Below are 22,753 nucleotides of genomic sequence, written 5' to 3'. Positions count from 1 at the left end.
GATCCCACTTCAAATACACTTTATAAAAATGTTTTTAAATATGCTTCATTTGATGATCTTCCATTTATATTAAAGTATCAAAAAATTCTTTGAGAAATTACTGCAAGTTAACACAGAATGCTAAATTCATACATAATAGTTACCAAAACCAAACACTCGTTCATAAGTAAAGGTGCCCTACCCACAAGGGAAAACATGTGCATCTACTATTCTGGATCATCAAGACTGATGATTATTCCATAAGAAAGTACCACATCGCCCTCAACAACATCTAATCTTACTGAAGATTGCAAAGGCATACAATTTGTAAGGCATACACTTTGTCACAGGAGCTTATTAAGCTGGCAAAAATGAAACCAGGGTGGATAAAAATCAATTATTTTTTTTTAAAAAGTGAAAAACGGATTTTTAAAAATTTTAATTGGATTTTTTAGATTTAAATAGATTTTTCCTCAAAAAAAGCATTTTACTTGAAAAAATCCTATTTATAGTTTTCTATTTTTGTTCATAGAATCATAGAGTTGGAAGGGACCACCAGGGCCATCAAGTCCAAACTCCTGCACAATGCAGGAAATTCACAACTACCTCCCCACTCCACACCCCTAGTGACCAGAAGATGGCCAAGATGCCCTCCCTCTCATCATCTGCCTAAGGTCACAGAATCAGCATTGCTGACAGATGGCCATCTAACCTCTTCTTAAAAACCTCCAGGGAACGAGAGCTTACCACTTCCCGAGGAAGCCTGTTCCACTGAGGAACCGCTCTAACTGTTAGAAAATTCTTCCTAATGTCTAGACGGAAACTCTTTTGATTTAATTTCAACCCGTTGGTTCTGGTCCAACCTTCTTGAGCAACAGAAAACAACTCGGCACCCTCCTCTATATGACAGCCCTTCAAGTACTTGAACATGGTTATCATATCCCCTCTCAGTCTTCTCCTCTTCAGCTCCTTAGGAGCCGGCTTGACCCCAAGCCGGCGTAAGTACCCACTTATCCTGTGTTAAGGGGCATTTACGCTGGCACTTACCCTGGTGCCTGGGTGGCGTGGAGCTGCGCCAGCCTCCCTTGCCACTCTGGGAACTAAATCCCAGAAGAGGCACCATATACCATTGTGGGCATGATGGTCCTGGGGCGTTCCCAGGGGCGGAGTGTAAGCTCCTGACCTTCGAACCAGAAATCACCACAGAGTCATATAGAATCCAAGCAGATGGCTTTTACTGGTCAAAAAGGCAATACAGTGCATACAGGGAACTATGGCAGCTATGAGAGTCTTACTAGCCGAACGATAATATAAGGCAGTAAATGGCGGGAGATTATACAACATCAGCATACACAGACAGAGGCAAGCTCCTGACCCTTCGAACCAGAAATCACCACAGAGTCATATAGAATCCAAGCAGATGGCTTTTACTGGTCAAAAAGGCAATACAGTGCATACAGGGAACTATGGCAGCTATGAGAGTCTTACTAGCCGAACGATAATATAAGGCAGTAAATGGCGGGAGATTATACAACATCAGCATACACAGACAGAGGCAACTTTCCCAGGAGCAGTATTCCCAGGCCTTGGTATGTGTGGTCGGCCTTGAGGCTAGACAGTACAGTACCGACACAGAAACAATACTGAAACCGAGATAGCAGCCTGACATCCTGCTCCCCTTAAGGCCCCCTCCCAGTCGGCTAGGGGGATGGTCTGTCCGGGTAGGCAGTGTGAAAGGCATCAATTAGTTTGGGGGCGGAGACATCTCGTGCACGAACCCACTCGTCGTAGGCAGGGGGGAAGTGCTTCCAACGGACCAAGTACTGCAGGTTGCCATGGTGAACACGGGAGTCAAGGATTTTGGAGACTTCGAAGTGCTCTTCCCCCCCCACCATAATGGGCTGTTCGGGGGGCGGATCGGGATGCCATTGTGGAGAGGCCGTATGGGGTTTCAGGAGGCTAATGTGGAAAACGGGATGCACACGCCTCAGAGTTTTCGGGAGAGCTAATTCCACCGTGACAGGATTTATGACCCGTGTGATTGGGAAAGGGCCAATGAATTTAGCATTGAGTTTAAGGCACGGACGGGTGGAACGTAGGTTTTTGGTGGAAAGATAGACTAATTTACCCACTCGCAGTTCGCCCCCGGGGGAACGATGCTTATCAGCTTGTGCTTTGTATTTGCGCTTGGCTCGGTCGAGATTGCTAACGAGCCAAGGCCAAGTGGTACGGAGGGTGTGTGCCCAGGAAGCAACGTCAGGATCTCCCTCCCCCTCCACATTATTTTTGGGCGTAACAGGACCGAAATCCTGTCCATACACTGCATAGAATGGGCTAAAACCTGTAGATTGATGTACAGCATTATTGTAGGCATATTCTGCAAAAGGTAACAGTTCTACCAAGTTATCCTGGTGGTAGTTTACATAACAGCGTAAATAACATTCAAGGACAGCATTTACACGTTCAGTTTGACCATCGGTTTGAGGATGGTATGCAGTAGACAATCCCTGTTCAACCCCCACCAACTTGAGGAATGCTTTCCAAAACTTGGAAACAAAGCCACTGCCGCGGTCACAGATTATTTTGCGCGGAAACGAATGTAATTTGAAGATATGTGTAACGAAGAGGCGGGCCATTTTTTGAGCAGAGGGGATCCCTGCGCATGGAACTAAATGGATTTGCTTGGAAAACAAATCAGTAACAACCCATAACACAGTTTTTCCCCCGCTGAGAGGGAGATCAGTCATAAAATCCATAGCAATCACTTCCCATGGTTTGGTGGGTGTTTCTAGAGGTTGCAGTAGCCCCGGGGGTTTGCCTTGTGATCGCTTCACTGTGGCGCAAACAGGGCAGCTGCGAATAAAAGAGTCAACGTCGGAACGCATTCCCCCCCACCAAAATTGTCTGCGCAATAAGTGGAGAGTTTTTAGGAATCCAAAGTGTCCAGCTGTTTTTACTCCATGAGCTAAGTGTAAGACTTCTTTTCGAAGTGCCTTGGGTACATACAATTTAGAGTCTTTGTACCATGAGCCTCCTTGTTCTATTACCCCAGGGGGTAGGGTGTGAGTGGAGCGTTCAGAGAGGCAGTGGTTCCGAAGGGTATTTAAAAAGGATTCGGAGATGGGAACCTTGGCGGGAACCCCCCCCCCCCGGCTATAGTAGTCTGAGGACCCGCTATGGGGGTAGTGCTTACGTGCGGTGGTGCGCAGATTGTAGGCGGTAGGGCAGCCGGTGGGGTTGGAGGAGTGGAACCGTCGGTTCGTTGTTGTTGCGAGGGCGGTTGGGTAGCCGCTCGGGTTGGAGATGCTGGAGAACTGGATTTGGGGTGCTGTTGCTGAGATCGGGTTTGTACGGCCAGTACAGGAAGGGTTCCCCTTTGCGTAGGGGTGAACAGAGAGTCAGTTGGTCTCTCGAGTTTTACCGGGTATTGTGGCAACCGGGAGAGGGCATCTGCGAGAACGTTTTTTTTCCCAGGAACATGTTTCAGGACGAAACGAAACTGAGCGAAGAATTCAGCCCAACGTTGTTGTTTTGCTGATAGTCTGTGGGACCCCGTGAGGGCAGCTAGATTCTTGTGATCGGTCCAAACCTTGAAGGGGATATTGGACCCCTCTAAGAATTGTCTCCATAGAGTCAGGGCATGGTGAACGGCCGCTGCCTCTTTTTCCCAAATGGGCCAGTTCAATTGTGCGTGCGCAAATTTTCTCGAAAAGTAAGCGCACGGGTGAAGGAGGCCATCCGGACCTTTTTGGAGGAGGGCCCCTCCCATAGCTACATCGGAGGCATCGACTTGCACAATAAACATTTGGTTTGGGTCCGGGTGCTGTAGTACGGGTTCGGATGTGAAGAGGCGTTTGAGAGCCACAAACGCGGCTTGGCATTGATCAGTCCACAGGATTTTTGCGGAGGGTAAGGTAGCTGTGTTGGCTTTCCCTTTGGTTTTTAGTAGATCAGTAATGGGTAGGGCCACTTGGGCGAAGTTAGGAATGAATCCTCGATAAAAGTTTGCAAATCCCAAAAACTGTTGCACTTGCTTGCGGTTGGTGGGAGGAGTCCAATCGAGAACGGCTTGGACTTTGACAGGGTCCATGCGAAGACCTTGGTGGGAGATTATGTATCCTAAAAATGTGAGCTGGCTTTGATGAAACTCGCATTTAGCCAGTTTTGCAAAGAGTTGGTGGTCGCGCAGGCGCTGCAGAACTTCTCGGACTAGAGTTACATGCTCTTCCATGGTTTTTGAATAAATGAGAATGTCGTCTAAGTAAACCACCACCCCGCGATACAGCAAGTCATGAAGGATTTCGTTGATGAGTTGCATAAAGACCCCCGGGGCCCCTTTCAATCCGAACGGCATCACGAGGAATTCATACATACCGAAACAGCTAGAGAAGGCAGTGAGGTGCTCATCTCCTTCGCGGATGCGGACTCGGTAGTAGGCTTCCACTAAGTCCAACTTGGAGAATACCCGGCCCTCCTGTAACTGTCCCAAAATATCAGATATTAATGGGATAGGATAGGCATTGGTTTGGGTAACCGCATTGAGTTTTCTGAAGTCAATGCATAAACGAAGGTCGCCCTCTTTTTTCCGGACAAAAAACGCGGGGGCCGAGTTTGGGGCATTCGATGGGCGAATGAACCCTCTGGCGAGGTTTTTGTCAAGGAAGTCCCGGAGAACGGTGCGCTCGGAAGCGCTCATAGGGTAAATCTTACTTTTGGTTAAGGTGCAGTCCTTGACCACCTCAATTGTACAGTCGGAGGCCCGGTGGGGGGGTAAGGTATCACATTCTTTAAGGTCGAAGACATCCGCAAAGTCTCGATACACATTAGGTAGGACTGGAAGTGCTGGGACATCGGAGGCCAGTGCTGGTACGGGCGGATATAATAGTGCAAAGTTCTGCCGGTGCTGATTGCACATGGGGCTGGCGAAGGAGATAGTGTTTGTTTCCCAGTTAATACTGGGACTATGTCCTTTAATCCAGTTAATACCCAAGACCACTTCAAAACGGATAGGGGCTATAGTGAAGTCTATTTGCTCCCAGTGGGAGCCAATTCCCATTGCTACCCCTACGGTGCGGTGATCAACTGGACCCCCCTGGAAATGGCTCCCGTCCATTTGGGCAAATTGGACGGGGGCGGGTAGAGCCTCAGATTCGGCTCTGAGTGCAGCAAACGTGGCTTCGCTTATGAGAGTGCGACAGCAACCGGAGTCGATTAGGGCTTTGACGGGTAGTTGTGGGCCACCGTTAGTGTGTTGTAAAACTGCATCTACGTAGACGGTGGAGTCCACTTCTTTGATTTTGGTAGGAGCATTCGGTTTAACAGGAGGATCCTGAGAGGTCTGTGGAGACGCTCCATTCACCACAGACCGGAGCCGTTTTTTGATAAGTCGAGGGGAGATTCCAGGTTTAAGGCTAGAGAATTCCAAGGATTTTCCTCATCCGAAGAGGGAAAGTTGTCCCCCAATGGGGCACTTGTAATCCGAGACCCGGCGAGGTCGTTGGTAGTAGGCAGGGAGGCTGGGTCTCCGGCATGGAGTGCAGAGGGTGTGGGTCTTCCCGGAGCTGCGCTGCGGGTGGCCGCGGTGCCTCTGCGTGGTGGACGACCTCTGGCGCGGGTCGTCGTGCTGGGACGAAATAACTCATGGCGGTGCGGGCAAACAGCTGCAAAGTGGCCCATTTCTCCGCAAGTAAGACAGGCACCCCTCTGAAATCGGACTTCACGTTCCTGGGGCGGACGTGGAGGATTTCGTGGGACGGGCGGTGGTGCCTTGGATTGCGGTTTTTGGGTGCCTTTTTCCTTGTGCTTTTGACGGACTAGGGAAATAAAGCGTCGGCGGCTTTCCACTTCCTCGGCCAATAGAATCCAGTCTTCAAGGGTATCGGGATCGCCCCGCATATATGACCAGTTCAGAACGTCAGGGTGCAAGGCTTCCCTGAAATGATGGATTAGAGTGGTTTCGGGCCAGCCTACAATTTTGCTTGCCAGTCGTTGAAATTCATCGGCAAACTCTCGAACTGTAGCGGAGCCTTGTTTGAGTTGTAAGAGTTCCGTTTTGGCTCTTTCCCCCAGGAAGGGGTCTTCAAACCTCCTTCTTAGAGCAGTCATGAAGTTGTTGAGGGAACGAATAGCTCGAGAGCGGGTGTCAAACTGGAGGACCATCCAGTCAGCTGCTTTACCTGTCAGAAGGGAAGCTACATAACGCACCCGGCTATCTTCCGTGGGGAAAAGTTGTCCTTGTTCTCGCATATAACTGTCCACTTGATGCAAGAAACAAGGCAAAGTCTCGAGAGATCCGTCGTACGTAGTCCTCAATTTGAGTTGCTTCCAAGGGCCGGGCGCAGGTTGGCCCGGTTGCACGGGTGGTCCGGGCGGAGGAACAACAGGAGCTCCAGGAGGCAAGGGTGGAGCAGGCACATTAGCGGGTGGTTGGGGTGGCTGTATGGGTACCCCCTGGCCCGGTATCGGAACGGGCTGTCTCTGGGCTATCAGGGTTTGTTGTAATTGCCTGTTCTCCTGAAGCATACGTTCCATTAGTTCCTGGAGTTGATCAACACGGTCGGAGAGCTCCCGATTCTGGGCTCGTAAGAGGTGAACCTCCTCACTTGGGCCACCAGTAAGATGAGGTTTACTGGTCCGGAAGCTTGTGGCCCATTGAGAGCTATCCCCATATAGATCCTCGTCTTCAGACTCTCCTGAGTCTCGACGTCGGTCAGCCAAACGGCATGCGCGTTGGGTCGCGCGCGACGGGACAAATGCCGGGGAAAAAGACAGACCTGATAGCCCTTGTACATTGTCCTTGGGGCGCGTGTCCATGTTCGCCCGATCCCTAGCTCTTGCTGCGGCCGCCCTGGCTGCTTCAGCAGCTTCTCTCTCTCTTGCGACCTTAGCCGCTTCGGCGGCTTTCTGATCCGCAAGAACTTTGGCATTCTCAAGTCTTAGGGCAGCCTCCGCCGTAATGCGCGGCAAAAGTTCCGTCTCCAGGAGTGAGAGTATGGGGTCGGGTTCCCCGCCCAGCAGAGGTTGTACTCGAACCGCCAGTGCGGGTGCCTCGGCTCCAAAAGTCGAGGTCAAAACTTGAGCCAAGGTGGCTACCGGGGTGTCCTTTGTACATTCCACAAGGAGAAGAGCGGTGCTAATAGCGACTCGCTTGGCCTCAGCCTGACAACTGGCTGCATCCGGGATCAGGGAAAAACCCTCCGGCGGGGCTCCCGCCATGGTAGAACTAGAGGAAAGAGTTTCTCGAGAAATAAGATTATCCAAAAGTCCAGTTAGTACTTGTAAATCCTCAGTTGCCAATCGGGCATCGTCCAGTAATTGATCCAAGTCTTGGAGATCTAAACGAGTATCAGTATCCTCCGACGTCAACATCCAGAGAGTCCCTTTAAGAGATTGCCACTGTTCCTGTACCAGTCCCCTCAAGCGGCAAACCTCTAGGGTAGTCCTGAAGAGTTCAGCGACTATGTCCTGTAACAGGGTGGGATCCTTCCGAGAGGAATCCAGGATAATAGGTCACTCGGAGAGCTTCTCAGCTCCCATCCAAGCGGCAGGCGAACCCTCCTGGGCTCCAGCCTGACTAGTAGTACAATAAAGAAGGAAGTGGATAGCTGCCATAATGTAAGCTCCTGACCCTTCGAACCAGAAATCACCACAGAGTCATATAGAATCCAAGCAGATGGCTTTTACTGGTCAAAAAGGCAATACAGTGCATACAGGGAACTATGGCAGCTATGAGAGTCTTACTAGCCGAACGATAATATAAGGCAGTAAATGGCGGGAGATTATACAACATCAGCATACACAGACAGAGGCAACTTTCCCAGGAGCAGTATTCCCAGGCCTTGGTATGTGTGGTCGGCCTTGAGGCTAGACAGTACAGTACCGACACAGAAACAATACTGAAACCGAGATAGCAGCCTGACACGGAGCTGCCTTTAGGGAGTTTCCTCGTCCCTTTCAGCCCGGGAATGCCTGTCAGCATGGCTATGCCGCCTTTTTTGGTGGCATAGTCCTGCTAAAGGCAATGGGGCTTTTTTGTCCTTTTTCTTAAAAAAAGATAGGTTTTTCTTCTCCACGGCAACTGGGAAGCCTCTTGGGCGGCAGCGTGGCTGGGCCACTCCTGGCCACCACACAACCCCCCCCCCTCAGGAATGGGCTGCCCAATACATTGTAGTCCAAAGGTTAGTCATCATGAAATAAGGATTAGTTTTTAATTATGTAGTATGAGGCTGTATATTCATGCAATGTTTAAATTTTTTGGTAAATAAATTCCATCAATCCATTCACAATGTCATGCTCTTCCAGAGGTTTCTGTAAGATTATTTTGGGCAATTTTTCTGTCGAGAAGAAGGGTTGGTTTTTATACCCCGATTTTCTCTACCTTTAAGGAGTCTCAAACCGGCTTACAATGGCCTTCCCTTCCTCTCCCCACAACAGACACCTTGTGAGGTAGGTGGGGCTGAGAGAGTTCAGAGAAAACTGTGACTAGCCCAAGGTCACCCAACAGGCTTCGTGTGGAGGAGTGGGGAAACAAACCCGGTCCACCAGAGATTAGAGTCCACCTCTCAACCGCTACACCATACTGGCTCTTTTAGAAGACAGTATCACAGATGCTTGGTTTTGCAGTTCTCAAAACTGTGAATTTGCATCTACAAAGATAACATGCCTCTTCTTCAGTTACCAAATTAACATACAAAGTAGAGATAAAGACCTTAATCACATTGTTGCTTTGCAAATCAATGCACACAGAATTAACCCCTTAAGTTTCAATGAATAGACGATTGTTTGGAGTGGAATAGCTCTGCACAAGGAGCTAAGTGTGAGGGAGGAGCAAGTAGTAAAAATGAAAGTGAAACTTTTTGAGCAGAATACTCCACAGGTCTTAGGATCTTTGTGTGTGTAGCCTAAGGTTTATCATATTATTCTCTCCCTGGAGGAGGAACTCTATAATGGCCGTAAAAGAGTGTAGAAAACCATGATTTAAATCTAGCCTTACTGACTAGTGATTTGACTAGTGATTTAAATTGATTTGATTTAAATCAAATCCACCCTGAAAGAAACCACTCAAATTATTAGAAACCACAAAGAGGCACATTATAATCAACCCAAGAACCACTCTTATAACACCAGAATGTCCTATCCTAATATATCCAAGTAAAAAATACAGAAGCTCTGAAAAACCATGTCATGCCCCCGATAATATATATGTTACTTGGCTTCATAAGTAAATATATATGTCCTTTTCCAAAGAACTATTATCCAAAGAACTTGGGCCCACTTTTATGCATTCCCTTTCAAAACTTACGCAAGTTTTTGCTTTTAAAAGTTTACTTACTTTTCTTGCTGGAATCAAGAGCATCATCTTCTAAATCTTCATCAAAAATCTCCCTGCCATCTTCTACATAACCAATACCATCTGTACACAGGAATAAAAATATAAACAGCCAGGAAGTTACACTGTAATTTGGCAGGCTAAAAATTTGCCTGGATTCAGAAATTTCCCATTATTTCACAAATGTTCCTGTTCAAACTGGACACAGCTACTTTACAATTTGCAAAAGATGTTTCTAAGAATTGTTATCCTGAACTTGGTTCCAAACGAATTGCTGACATTTTTTTACTCTGTTCACATTAAATTAAATCCTACTAAAAACTAGCATCTATTTGTTTACAGTTTTGCCATGGCACTCCCTGAAGCGGCTCGGGGCAGTGTATCAGTCTGAAAGAGATAGCAACTGGCCCAGTGTGACTATGTCAACTTCATAACTAACTGCCAGTTTGAAACTGGCACTCCAGTCAAACACTCTTACTACTCCACCAGCACTTTGCATGGAGGGTGGTCTCTCCCATCCCAACTACATCTTTCACTTTATGACAAAAGCTTTCCTGAAAACTTTCTTGCAAGCCCATCTGTTTTCACTGTAAAATCACCATGGCCAATTCAGTTCCTATGTGTGTGTAAAGTGCCGTCAAGTAGCAGCCGACTTATGGCAACCCCTTTTTGGGGTTTTCATGGCTAGAGACTAACAGAGGTGGTTTGCCAGTGCCTTCCTCTGCACAGCAACCCTGGTATTCCTTGGTGGTCTCCCACCCAAATACTAACCAGGGCTGACCCTGCTTAGCTTCTGAGATCTGACGAGATCAGGCTAGCCTGGGCCATCCAGGTCAGTTCCTATAGGTTGATTTAAATCTAATCAGTTTCATATTGCATTAATAAACTGGGACGCCAATCCAGAAGTAATCCAGAAACAACTCCCCATGCCATATGGTAAGCAACATTAAATCCTTTCAGGTCACAAAACAAATCTCACAACCCTTTAAATCCAGAAGCAAAATTTCCCTGTATCAGTTCACAAACAAAGTAAAAGAAGACCAGGTCTCTTACTGTTATTTTAAATTAGAATAGAAAATTAAATCCGTTTCACAAACCATCATCCACAATCCAGTCATCATCCTGACGTTCCTTGACCATCTTGGAATACTGTTCTTCATCAACTTCTTCATAAACACTTGTGAATTCTTCAATCTGCAATAAATTTGACAGTAACCATTGCTGTACTGATTCTTTTTTCAGATGGACCAAAGAATGTCCAAAATGTGTAGATATCAAAACATTATGATCAGGGTTTCTATTTAAACAAAGGTACACTGATATGGGAAAACCCAGAATACCTGGTCAGTGCAGAAAGCTAGCAATGAAGGAGGTGCTTCCCATACCATTACATACACAAGCTAAAAACAAACCAAAACATTCTACTAGTTACCTCATATTTTATCTTTTCACCAGCCTTTGCCTTTTTCAAACGTTCCAATGCTTCCAGTCTGCCTGCTTTACATTTTTTCTCACGTCGAGATCGGGAAGCTGCCAAATTTTGAGAATCAGCTGTTTCTGATGAGAATATAAATTAACAGTTTTAAAATAGATTGTGGGAATATAGCTGTATGTTAATATTTGTGTACTATGATTATCAGTCTTTGATAGAAATGTATAACTGCAGAAGATTGCACTAAGAGTGATGACGTCAATGAACATAGCTGCTTAGAATTGCACTGTGAACATCTTTTGAAAATTATTTTAAATGTATAACTGGTTTGAACTTTTCTTGCAAGAAAGCCATCAATATGAATAAAAACTGCTGTATCCCTTTTTGTATCACCACCTCACCAACAGGTGACTTACCAAATGCATTAAAAAAATCCCTGAAATGATGTAACTATCCAACTGTTATAAAATAATCAGAAACTAAGTTCAATAGTTATAGCATAGTACCATATTTTTAAGAGCTAGGTAACCTTTTTTTACTAACTGACTAGGATATAATAAAATGCAAAACTGCTATTACTTAACAAAAATGATTAGCTTCCATCTACTCATGCCTACAATGTCATGCATACATCAGTCATTCCTGAAATTACCACCACTCCAATGATGTCAATTCTAGTTCTAGACCTCAAATAATTATAAGTCCAGACACCTATGTATACTGAAACTTAGGATCAGTGTTTATGGAGGCCTGAACACTTCTATTAACACAAGCAGACATTTCTTCCACCAAAAAGACATACACTACTATCAAACTCTAGTTTAACAAAAGTCTACATCCTAAGTATTGTACTGCTGCCTAGCACTACCTCTGCCACTCCATCCACTAAAAACGCACTTCATCACAAACACCGCAAAGTGAAAGCTTCCTTCCACCCATACTGTGGTAAGGACAGAGCCACTGGACTCTCTTACCTACTTTTCCATCTGTTCAGGCAATAATTATAATTTCTGGCCCCAATCAAAGCAATGTTGCCTATTCAAGCAAACACGTTGTAAGACCAATCTATGTCAAAATTAAATAAAAAGTTACCAAATACTCTCATTATCTTAGTCCTATTACGAAAGGGCAAACCCCACAAAATAACCAGCAGAGAGATCAGCTCAATGTGGGGGATACTTTAAGGAGCCCAACTACTGGAAGATACTTGGACCTTCCTTTCTTTCGTCAGAATTGCTCCGCAGATCACAAAACTCAGGCAGCCAAGGTAATAATTGGTTTTGTGGGCTACTAACTTCCACCGACTTATTTACGAGCCTGCCACAGAAGTTTCCTCAGAGATAAAGCCATTTCACACTTTGGTTACTGCACACGACCAGCAATGAGGACTTAAACTACACTTCACCTTCACTCCCCCCTCCCCGTTCTATAATCACCAGAGCGACCCTCTTCCAGCCATTCTCCCACCTCGAGAAACATAAAAAACACCCTCGCCTCAAGACAAGGAACTCTCTGCAGCCCTGGAAGCCAACAGAAGCTGCAGCAGCATTTCCCGGTTTTATTCTTCCATCACTATAAAACAGAGTAGTAGAAAAGGGCAAGAGTCCAGTAGCTGGTATCTGAAGAAGTGAGCTGTGGCTCACAAAAGCTCATACCCTGCCAGAAAGTATTTTTCTTAGTCTTTAAGGTGCTACCGGACTCTTGCCCTTTTCTACTACTGCAGACAGACTAACACGGCTACCCACTGTGAATTATACTCATAATTACAGTTGAGTTTCCTATATTGAATATTTTCTGGCAGGGTATGAGCTTTCGTGAGCCACAGCTCACTTCTTCAGATACTGAATCTGAAGAAGTGAGCTGTGGCTCACGAAAGCTCATACCCTGCCAGAAAATATATTTAATATAGGAAACTCAACTGTAACATTGTAACACAGCTCACTTCTTCAGATTCAGTATCTGTAACATTGTAACAGCTCACTTCTTCAGATTCAGTATCTGAAGAAGTGAGCTGTGGCTCACGAAAGCTCACACCCTGCCAGAAAATATTCAATATAGGAAACCCAACTGTAACACAGCTCACTTCTTCAGATTCAGTATCTGAAGAAGTGAGCTATGGCTCACGAAAGCTCACACCCTGCCAGAAAATATTTTTGTGAGTCTTTAAGGTGCTGCTGGACTCTTGCTCTTTTCTACTACTGCAGACAGACTAACATGGCTACCCACTGTGAATTATACTCATAATTACAGTTGAGTTTCCTATATTGAATATTTTCTGGTAAGGTAGGAGCTTTCGTGAGCCACAGCTCACTTCTTCAGATTCAGTATCTGAAGAAGTGAGCTGTGGCTCACGAAAGCTCATACTCTGCCAGAAAATATTTTTGTGAGTCTTTAAGGTGCTGCTGGACTCTTGCCCTTTTCTACTGCTGCAGGCAGAGTAACACGGCTACCCACTGTGAGTTAAAGACAGATGGATTCACATTCTAGCTGTATCTGAAGAAGTGAGCTGTGGCTCACGAAAGCTCACACCCTGCCAGAAAATATCTTTGTTAGTCTTTAAGGTGCTGCTGGACTCTTGCCCTTTTCTACTGCTGCAGGCAGACTAACATGGCTACCCACTGTGAATTATCTTCATGGAAGGCTCCACATTTAGCCGTACAGAATGGAAATCCATCAACCTTGTGACAGATGGATTCACATTCTAGCTGTATCTGAAGAAGTGAGCTGTGGCTCACGAAAGCTCACACCCTGCCAGAAAATATTCAATATAGGAAACTCAACTGTAACATTGTAACACAGCTCACTTCTTCAGATTCAGTATCTGTAACATTGTAAAACAGCTCGCTTCTTCAGATTCAGTATCTGAAGAAGTGAGCTGTGACTCACGAAAGCTCACACCCTGCCAGAAAATATTTTTGTGAGTCTTTAAGGTGCTGCTGGACTCTGGCCCTTTTCTACTGCTGCAGGCAGACTAACACGGCGACCCACTGTGACTTATGAAACGGAGGTCCGACTCATTATTCCTCTTCCGGGGACGCGCGGCCTGCGAGACGCCTAAGACGACCCTCGCAGGTGAGGGGACGCGCGGGCCCAAACAGCGCCGCTCTCCTCAGGGGCCCGTCCCCGTCCCCCTCGCTTCCCTCCCCGAGCTGCTTGTGGCCAGCGGCCGCACTACCGGGCTCCCAAATGCCGACCCACCCCCGCACGGGCATCGCGCCCCTTCCGACGCCCCCCCCCCCGCACCTCCAGGGCATCCGTCCGCGGTCCCACCGCGCGGGGGGCCGCTCGCGTCCATCCCGCCGCCGCCGCCTCCCCTCCGCTCTCGCGCCAAACCGCCTGAAAGTGGCGCGAGGAACGCGGCCCAACCGCCCCGGCGAGAGGAGCAGCCAATCAGAAGCCGCGGCGGCGCTTCCGTCCGTCCTGTTTAGCGTCAGCGTCGAGAAGGGGAGCGTCGGAGTGGCTGCGTGGCGCGGCGAGGGGGGGAGGAGGAGGAGGAGGAGGAGGAGGAGGAGGAGGAGGAGGAGGGGCGGGAAAAAAACGCGCGCGCGGCCGGGACGGCAAACCACACAACGTTCCTTCCGTTTTCTTTCGTCCGTTTGGAGGGCGGCGTAATAGGCGCGGGCGGGGGGATTGTGGGATTTCGCACGTGGGCGAAAACGCGCGGTGGCTTGAGCCGCCTTTCTCCCCTGTTCCAGCCAGGCTGGAACAGGGGAGAAAGGCGGCTCAAGCCACCGCGCGTTTCCGCCCCACATGTCTCCTTGCTGAGCATAACTGTCACCGAGATAGGTATCCATAGCTTGTAAGGGGTTCAGTTCAGTAGAAAGTTCTTTTATGTATTGTGACAGCAGGTAGACTTCCCCTGACTATGGAAGATCCACTGATTTAGCAATTTGTAATAATCTCTTTTCCTTTCTGTAAAATGTATTGAAATGTATTAGGGCAGCCAGGGAATAGCTTGTTGCTGGGCAGGATATCTCTGTAGGTCTGTGTGCTAAGGAAGCGGGTTAAGAGTCATGGAGGGTTACAGTAAACCATAACAAGAACTGGGTGAAACTGTTATTCTACTGTTACTCTGCTGCCGCCTCGATGTCTGGAGTGCTATCAGCCTACCCTGAATGTTGATGGGTTGTCATATCTTGAATTTGGATAAATATCCCTTCCTCAGTATGATCGGGGCTCAGAGATTTCTGCCCATTAGGGCCTCTGAGTCAGCAGCTGCAAATAAACTGTTTTCTTGGAATAACGATCTCGGGTCTCTCTCTCCCCCCACGAACCCTTGTTTACCACATCAGTATGAAACGGGGTTTTTGTTTGTTTGTTTGTTTGTCATCTGAATTGTATGAGAAGGTTAGTTTGATTTATTAGTTAGTTTATTATTTATTTTATTAGTTAGTTTGAATTATTATTATTATTAGTTATTATTATTAATTATTAGTTAGTTTGATTTATTAGTTAGTTTGAAGAGTTGTGTCTCCGCCCCTACAATTCCTTCATTTTTCAAGAGCCCTTTGCACCATAGAGGAATTGCCAGAATGCTCCTTTTGGCCTAGTACTAAACTCAGGCTTGTCGGTTTGTAAATAAGTCCCATCAGTCACATCTATTACTGTCCATCGCATTAGTCAAAAAGGGCAAGAGTCCAGTAGCACCTTAAAGACCAACAAAAATATTTTTCTGGTAGGGTATGAGCTTTCGTGAGCCACAGCTCACCTCTTCAGATACAGCTAGAATGTGAATCCATCGGTCTTTAAGTAGAGGAACAGTATGTAAATGTGAATAGCAGGCGTGATGGGACTAGGTGTGATTTGCAGAAGAGTCTGTGATGTCCAGGGGAGAGATGGGTGTGGAGAAATCAGTATTGGTAATGGGCCATGAATGCAAGGTCTTTATTCAGCCCAGGTAAATGCATTGACTTTGGTTTGAATATCAACTGTCCATCACATGTAACTTATTGTAGTAAAAAAGCCAAACCTCGTTTGCTTATGGTATTGCTAACCTTTTCTATAGGGCCTCTTTGTGCAATGGGTTTTAGAGTTCATGGCCCTAATGCAGCTAAAACAAGTCACGATTTAAGGCTACTGTTCTCTGGATACTTAACTGGGAATCCTCAGTGAGTAAATCATACTGCCCTTGTACAAATCTATTGTGAGGCCACACTTGGAATACTGTGTACAGTTCTGGTCACCACACCTAAAAAAGGATATTACAGAGCTTGAGAAGGTGCAGAAAAGAACAAACAAAATGATTAGGGGACTAGAGCAACTATCCTATGGGAAGCGGTTAAGATGCTTAGGGCTGTTTAGCTGGGAAAGAAGGCGGATGAGGGGAGACATGATAGAGGTCTATAAAATTATGCATGGTTTGGAGAGAGTGGACAGGGAGAAGTTTTTCTCCCTCTCCCATAATAGTAGAACACGGGGTCATCTGCTAAAGCTGGAGGGTGAGAGATTCAAAACAGATAAAAGGAAGTATTTTTTTCACACAACACATAGTTAAATGGTGGAACTCCCTGCCCCAGGATGTGGTGATGGCTGCCAGCTTGGAGGGCTTTAAGAGGGGAGTGGACATATTCATGGAGGAGAGGGGTATTCATGGCTGTTAGTTAGAATGGATATTAGTCATCCTGCATACCTATTCTCTCTAGTGTCAGAGGAGCATGCCTATTATCTTAGGTGCTGTGGAGCCACAGACAGGGCAATGCTGCTGCAGTCGTTTTGTTTTGGGGCTTCCTAGAGGCACCTGGTTGGCCACTGTGTGAACAGACTGTTGGACTTGATGGGCCTTGTTCTGATCCAGCAGGGCTTTTCTTATGTTCTTATAAATGTCCCTAGGATTACACTGCGCAGCTGCAGTCTTATACTCAATTTCTAGTTAATAAAGTACTTTTGGACTCAGTGGAATTTATTTCTGAGTAGACAGATGGCATGCAATATATGCCCCATTGAAAAAAATAGGGGTTTATTTAGTCACAACTAGGTGTTCCATTGGTTCTTGTAGGTTATCCGGGCTGTGTAACCGTGGTCTTGGAATTTTCTTTCCTGACGTTTCGCCAGCAACTGTGGCAGGCATCTTCAGAGGAGTAACACTGAAGGACAGTGTCTCTCAGTGTCAAGTGTGTAGGAAGAGTAATATATAGTCAGAAAGGGGTTGGGTTTGAGCTGAGTACTGTCCTGCAAAAGTAATGTGCTAATCATTGTCCTGTAAGTATCATCATTACGCTGTTATGTCAATTACCATCAGGATGATTGGGTAGACCTGCTGCCTTTTGCTGAATATGCTTACAATAATGCTGTGCACCAGTCTACAGGGCTCAGCCCTTTTCAAGTTGTGTATGGTAAGGAGTTTGGGCCCATTGGTTATGTTGATGTTTCAGGGGAGGAGGGTGGAGCTGATGTAGCCGAATGGTCTCGTACAATTCAAACAACCTGGCCATGGCTGATTAAAAATCTGGAACGAGCCAAACGCAAATACAAGGCTTAGGCTGACAAGCACTGATCTCCGGGGTGGGATTGCAAGGTGGGAGATCTGGTATATCTCTCCACTAAAAACCTACGGTCCACCCGCCCGTGCGGAAAGCTCAGTGCCAAATATGTGGGGCCCTTTCCCATTTCCAGAATTATCAATGCAGTAACAGTTGAACTCTCCCTGCCCAAATCCCTACGAAGAGTTCTCCCGGTCTTTCACATTAGTCTCCTCAAACGACACGTTCCCTCCCCTCAGTGGCACCCCGAGCCACCTCCTGAGGTGCCTGAAATGGTGGGGGGGGGGGGAGAAGCATTTTGAAGTATCTAAAATCCTGGACTCCCGTATCCACCGTGGTACCCTTCAATATTTGGTTTGTTGGAAACATTTCAGTCCTGCTCAAAATGAATGGGTGCGTGCTAACGATGTTTCCGCCCCCCGTCTGGTTTGAGGATTCCACGCCACCTATCCACAAAAACCTGCTCCTGGGGGATGAAGGGGGCCTTTGGGGGGGCAGAATGTCAGGCATCGCCTGAGAATGGTATGTTGTGGGTGAGCCTGATGCCAGCCAAGGCCAATGTGTTATTCCTTTTCCTAAGTATTTTGACTCTCTTCGTGGGAACCTCTGGAAGTCACTCTTGGGAGGGGGGTTACCATGGTACCCTGGGTTATCTGTCGTTTGATTATCTATTTATGCCATGCACTGTACAATTGATCCTCACTAGTATCCTTTTGATTCATAGCTTCTGTTTTCCGTTGAACTTTCCTAATAAATCAGCTTTTCGTAGGACATCTGCCTGCTGAGTCTGTTTATGGGATTATCACGGGACTAGAGCTCACACAGTTCAGTTTAAACAACAGCCTTCTCACACTTATCCTAAACATTGTTTGTTCAAAAAACTCTTTCTTACTGCTTTCATTTCCAAGTAAGTATGCTTAAACTTGCAGAGTAATGCTAGTTCTTCTCGATGTATTGTTCCAGTGGATTCCCCTCCCCCTTTAGTGGGCATATTAATGTGTATGGGCTTGAGAATGGGAAAACTGGCAGGCAAACTTGGGTCATCCTATTGCAAGTAATCTTATCAGGTTATGCTGACTTGATCTTTAAACCTTGTTGAGATAGTGTAAAGAACAGCTTGGAGCAACCTTTGCCCCCTTCTTTGAGGGGTAAGAAAAAAACCTGAAATTTGATGAGGTGACTCATAGGAACTTTAAATGTGCTCAGCTTATAAATGAAAACTACAGGGAACAGAGGGAAAGAAAAACCCATTCACAAGAATGGTTGGCCAGCAAAAACACAAGATAGAAGAGAGATGTCCAGATACGTACCCCTACAAATATCAACTAAAGGTAAGTGCTTTTTAAATTTTTACTCTGCTAACATAACATCATATATTTTTCTCTGCTAATTATGATGTTGTTCTAAAATCAGATAATTACTTCCAAACAAGATACATTTTATGTTGGAAAATTTACACACCTATAAACAGTGATGTAAAGATGTCTGGGTGTGTATCTTTATTAATTAACAGTAAGTAATGCTGAACTTTCTAAAGCAGGTAGATTTCTACCCAGTCGTACCATGGTACACAACATCCAGATAAATAAATAGAGAAAAACAATAGTGTATATGTAGAATGAACTTGGTAGAAAAATTACTGTTCTTATCAGCATGACAAGAATCCTCACTCAAGAATGAAGTAGGCTGGTTTACAGAAGCAGTAACTTGTGCAAGTGCACTAGGATGCTGTAAAATTGTAAGTAAAAAAATTCACCTTCCATTACCTTGGAGTAAATTATGAAGTATTTGAAACAGATTACTTATAGTTCAATGTGGCCAACAAGACAGGAAGATCCCGTGTCTAGCACTAAGGGGTTAGTAATGTGGTATTACTAATTAGTGCTTTTCATTCATTCTGATACTGTCTGTCATTCGTTCTTGGACTCCTACAGAGAACTGCTGATAGGCCAAAAGATCTGCATAGTCTTTTTATTTTTTTATTTTTTAAAATTGTTTTTTAAATAAAGTTTTATTGAGATATGCAGAACATTACAGAATATGTCAAAGTACATAAAGCATACTAAAACACAATATACAAAAAGAAAAAAGTGAAAGAGAAAAAGAAAAAGTAAGACACAAAACATTACAAAAACTGACCTCCAACCTTCCTCACACAGAACAGACCACCATATACCTTATTTCTCTTGCGAATAATTTTGATTTAATCTATTTTTACTTTAATTATTATTTAGCTATTTTCATCTTAGTCTACCATTTAATAAATTTAGGTTCTAAAACCTAAGGTCATTTTTTATCCCTAAAATATTGATTTATATATACTGACCATACCTTCCAGTCTATATCAAAGTCGGAAACCCAACTATCTTCAATATATTTACTTAACTTGGCTATCTTGACCAACTCCATAACTTTCTGATGCTATTCATGCAGTGAGGGTACTTCTTTTATTCTCCATTTTCTCGCCATACAATTCTTGCTGATGTTGTCAAATATTTAAGTATAATCACAAAAGAGGAGTACCTTTTGAATTAAGTATCTAACATTGCACTCCTAGACAGAGTTACACCCTTCTGTGCCCATTGAAGTCAATTAGCTTAGAAGGGTATACCTCTGCTTAGGATTGCAATTGAGTCAGTACAAAGAGAAGGAAATGTATCTTGGGATAGTTAAAGCAGCCGTGTGGAAACTTGTGATGTATATCCTATAAGTTCAGCTTTCCATATCAGTGGGACCCAGAGCACAACCCCAAAGTGTTAATTCAAAAAGCCCACTGAGTTCAATTAGAATTGCTTCTTATTTAAGATATTTAGGATTGCTTGATTTGTAGATATTCTGAAATGCTTCTTTCTATAAGATTCTAAACAACAGGATATATAAATGGAGATAACATTATTTTCTGTTCTTGAAGAGTCATTCCATACATTTCCAACAGAAAACAAGTGCATGGTTTTGAAAAGACCAAACTGTAGGAAGAGTAAGATCAGAGTTAAGTCCAAGAATGTGGACTAGTATAATTAAAGTAAAACATGTGGCATTTCTGCTGAGGCAAAGTAAAATGAACTGGAAAAGCAACCAGGATGACTAGGGGATATTTGACATTTTATCCTTCTTTTTCTATTAATATTTTCCTCAATGTAGCTAACAATTCAAGACACATCAATAAAAACAAATTAAAATTCAGAAACAGTACATCAGAATAACCAGTAACAGAAAATCTGATCCATCAAAATGAAACAAAACAATTACATACACACACACAAGGGAATACAGATGCTCAAACAAATGCTTTATAGAATAGAAAGATACTTGACTACCCTAACAGTATAATCCTAAGAACACGTTCCTGGAAGTAGCCCCATTGAGTAGACCTGGGTAGGATTCTTAGTGGAGCTGCTGTCTGTATGCCAGTAGTGAAGACACCAGACAGACCCTAGGTAGATGAAAAAAAAACAGGTTTTGGTGCCTCAACCAGAATGCCCTATCCTACCACCCACCTTGCTTCAAATGGTGGGGAAGCCCAGAAAAGAGACTCCGAGTTAGACGTTAATGAACAAAATTTAAATGGGAGCAGACAGTCCTTCCAATAGCATGTGCCCAGACTTAAGGCTTTATAGGGCAAAATGCATTGTGCCTGAAAGCAATTACAGCTTGAAATTATTTTCTTCTATTACTTTGATTATAAGGTTTCTGTTTTGTGGAGGGTTTAGTGTTTCTCTAAGTTAAGCAGCTCTGAAGTGTTGCTTGTCCTGAACAGATCCAGAAGCTACTCTATACTCTGAGAGCCAGTTCCTCTTAATTTCAGTAGAGGCATATCAGTCTCAACCCAGGAGCCTATTCCCAGGATAAGCAAAGAATGCATATAGAACAGTTTTTGTTTTGTCACAGTGTCACTATAAGTAATGTAGTATGAGTCAAAGCTGGTAGTTTCAGTTAAGGTTGCCTTCAGCTTGTAAGAAATGAGAGATTCTTAGAGTAGCTTAACACGTTTGGCAGCAAATATTTGTTTGCCACAGTGCATATTTTAATTGCCCTGACCTGGATAGCCCAGGCTAGCCTGACCTTGTCAGATCTCAGAAGCTAAGCAGGGTCAACAGTGGCAAGTATTTGGATGGGAGATCTCCAAGGAATACCAGGGTTGTGACACTGAGGCAGGCAATGGCAAACCACCTCTGAATGTCTCTGGCCTTGAAAACCCCATCAGGGATCGCCATAAGTCAGATGTGACTTGACGGCAAAAAAAAAATTAATTAGGAACCTATGACCTAATGAGAAAAAAAAAACACATTTTATCCTTACAAAAGTACTTGGAGTAATCCCACTGGAGTACGTATGTATATGCCATCAAGTCACAACAGACTTATAGTGACCCTGGCAAGGGGCTTTCAAGGAAAGTGAGAAGCAGGGGTGGTTTGCCATTGCCTTCCTCTGCAGAGTCTTCTTTGGTGGTCTCAATTTCAAGTACTGAGCTTCTAAGATCTGACAAGATCAGGCCATACCATGCTGCCTTCCATCCCTTTACTGCAGTACCAGCAACATTATACCCATCCCCACATAATGATACGTGGCATTTTCTGTTTTGTTTCATCAGAAGAGAGACATGCTGGACAGAGAGAACACAGAACTGATTTAAAAGGGGGAGGGAGTTGCAAAATGGGAACAATATTCCTTCAAATATAGGAATAATAAAATCTTATTTTACCGAGCTCTTTTAATGATTAAAACCAGGTAAGGTGTTTATTTTAAAGATTTATAGCCCACTTTACAATCAAATGGTCTGCACAGTGGCTTTCTACAGATTGAAATAATATACAGAAATTGCAGTGACTGTTGGACTTCTAGCTGGGCCAGAGCCCAGATTGTCATTCACCTCACTTGAGTCCCCTAGGACAACTGGCGGTTGGAGCTGACCTATTTCTGAATGGGGGAGTAAGCCTGCTCCATGTAGTGACTCATTCTGTGGCCAGTAGCTGGGGCCAGGCTGGTCTTCCCCTTGTCCCCACTGTTCTTTCTGGAAGAGGGGTGGGCAGCATACCAGTGGACTTTGAATCTCTGGCTGATGCAAAAGCCGCAGAGTCCTACTGGCTCACCTCACCCCAGTCCAAGGGCAATTCCTATAAAGTGATTTGAACACTCTTAGCAGCCATTCTGCTCCTGCCATGTCATCTTCCTGTGATGACAGTAATGTCACAATTGGGGCTGGCGGGGGGAGGGGTCATGTTCTCAGCAACAAAATATTAGTTTCATTATTAGGGTAATCTAATTTCCTTGCAGCAGAAGCAGCATCTTGATCCTGTACAAAAACATAGATTACAACTAGGTAGTGACTGCATGAAAAAGCATTGCCTGGATAGCCCTTGAATGCATGAACAGTTTTAAAAGGCCTGTGAACATTTTCTCACAATTAAATGTGATTTACTCTGAAATAACTTTGCATAGGAGTGCAGCCTTAATGAGGAGAGAAAAGATGCAGTTCAGGATTGATGGTGATTTTTTTCCATTTGTTCGAATTTTTTCGGGGGGGGGGGGGAAATG

The 22,753-nt window shown here is 44.9% G+C and overlaps 2 protein-coding genes across 2 annotated transcripts in view; one reads left to right on the top strand and one right to left on the bottom strand.

Annotated features, from left to right (window-relative positions):
* Positions 1 to 15,351, bottom strand: part of POLA1 (DNA polymerase alpha 1, catalytic subunit) — a 413,999-nt gene extending 398,648 nt beyond the window's left edge. The window contains exons 1-4 of the mRNA XM_056861806.1: positions 15,345 to 15,351; positions 10,740 to 10,864; positions 10,405 to 10,501; positions 9,311 to 9,391 (exon numbers count right to left, since the gene is read on the bottom strand). Of these exons, the coding sequence (XP_056717784.1) occupies positions 9,311 to 9,391; positions 10,405 to 10,501; positions 10,740 to 10,864; positions 15,345 to 15,351 (310 nt within the window). The remainder of the gene's footprint in view (positions 1 to 9,310; positions 9,392 to 10,404; positions 10,502 to 10,739; positions 10,865 to 15,344) is intronic.
* Positions 15,352 to 18,461: 3,110 nt separating this feature from the next.
* PCYT1B (phosphate cytidylyltransferase 1B, choline) overlaps positions 18,462 to 22,753 on the top strand; it is a 68,647-nt gene continuing 64,355 nt past the window's right edge. Inside the window, exon 1 of the mRNA XM_056861917.1 lies at positions 18,462 to 18,549. Within this exon, the coding sequence (XP_056717895.1) occupies positions 18,513 to 18,549 (37 nt within the window). The 5' untranslated portion in view covers positions 18,462 to 18,512. The remainder of the gene's footprint in view (positions 18,550 to 22,753) is intronic.

This window comes from Euleptes europaea, chromosome 16 (genome assembly GCF_029931775.1).
Source record: "Euleptes europaea isolate rEulEur1 chromosome 16, rEulEur1.hap1, whole genome shotgun sequence".
Lineage (NCBI taxonomy): Eukaryota > Metazoa > Chordata > Lepidosauria > Squamata > Sphaerodactylidae > Euleptes > Euleptes europaea.
The sequence above is the reverse complement of the archived record's forward strand: the minus strand, read 5'-3'. Positions and strand labels throughout refer to the sequence as shown.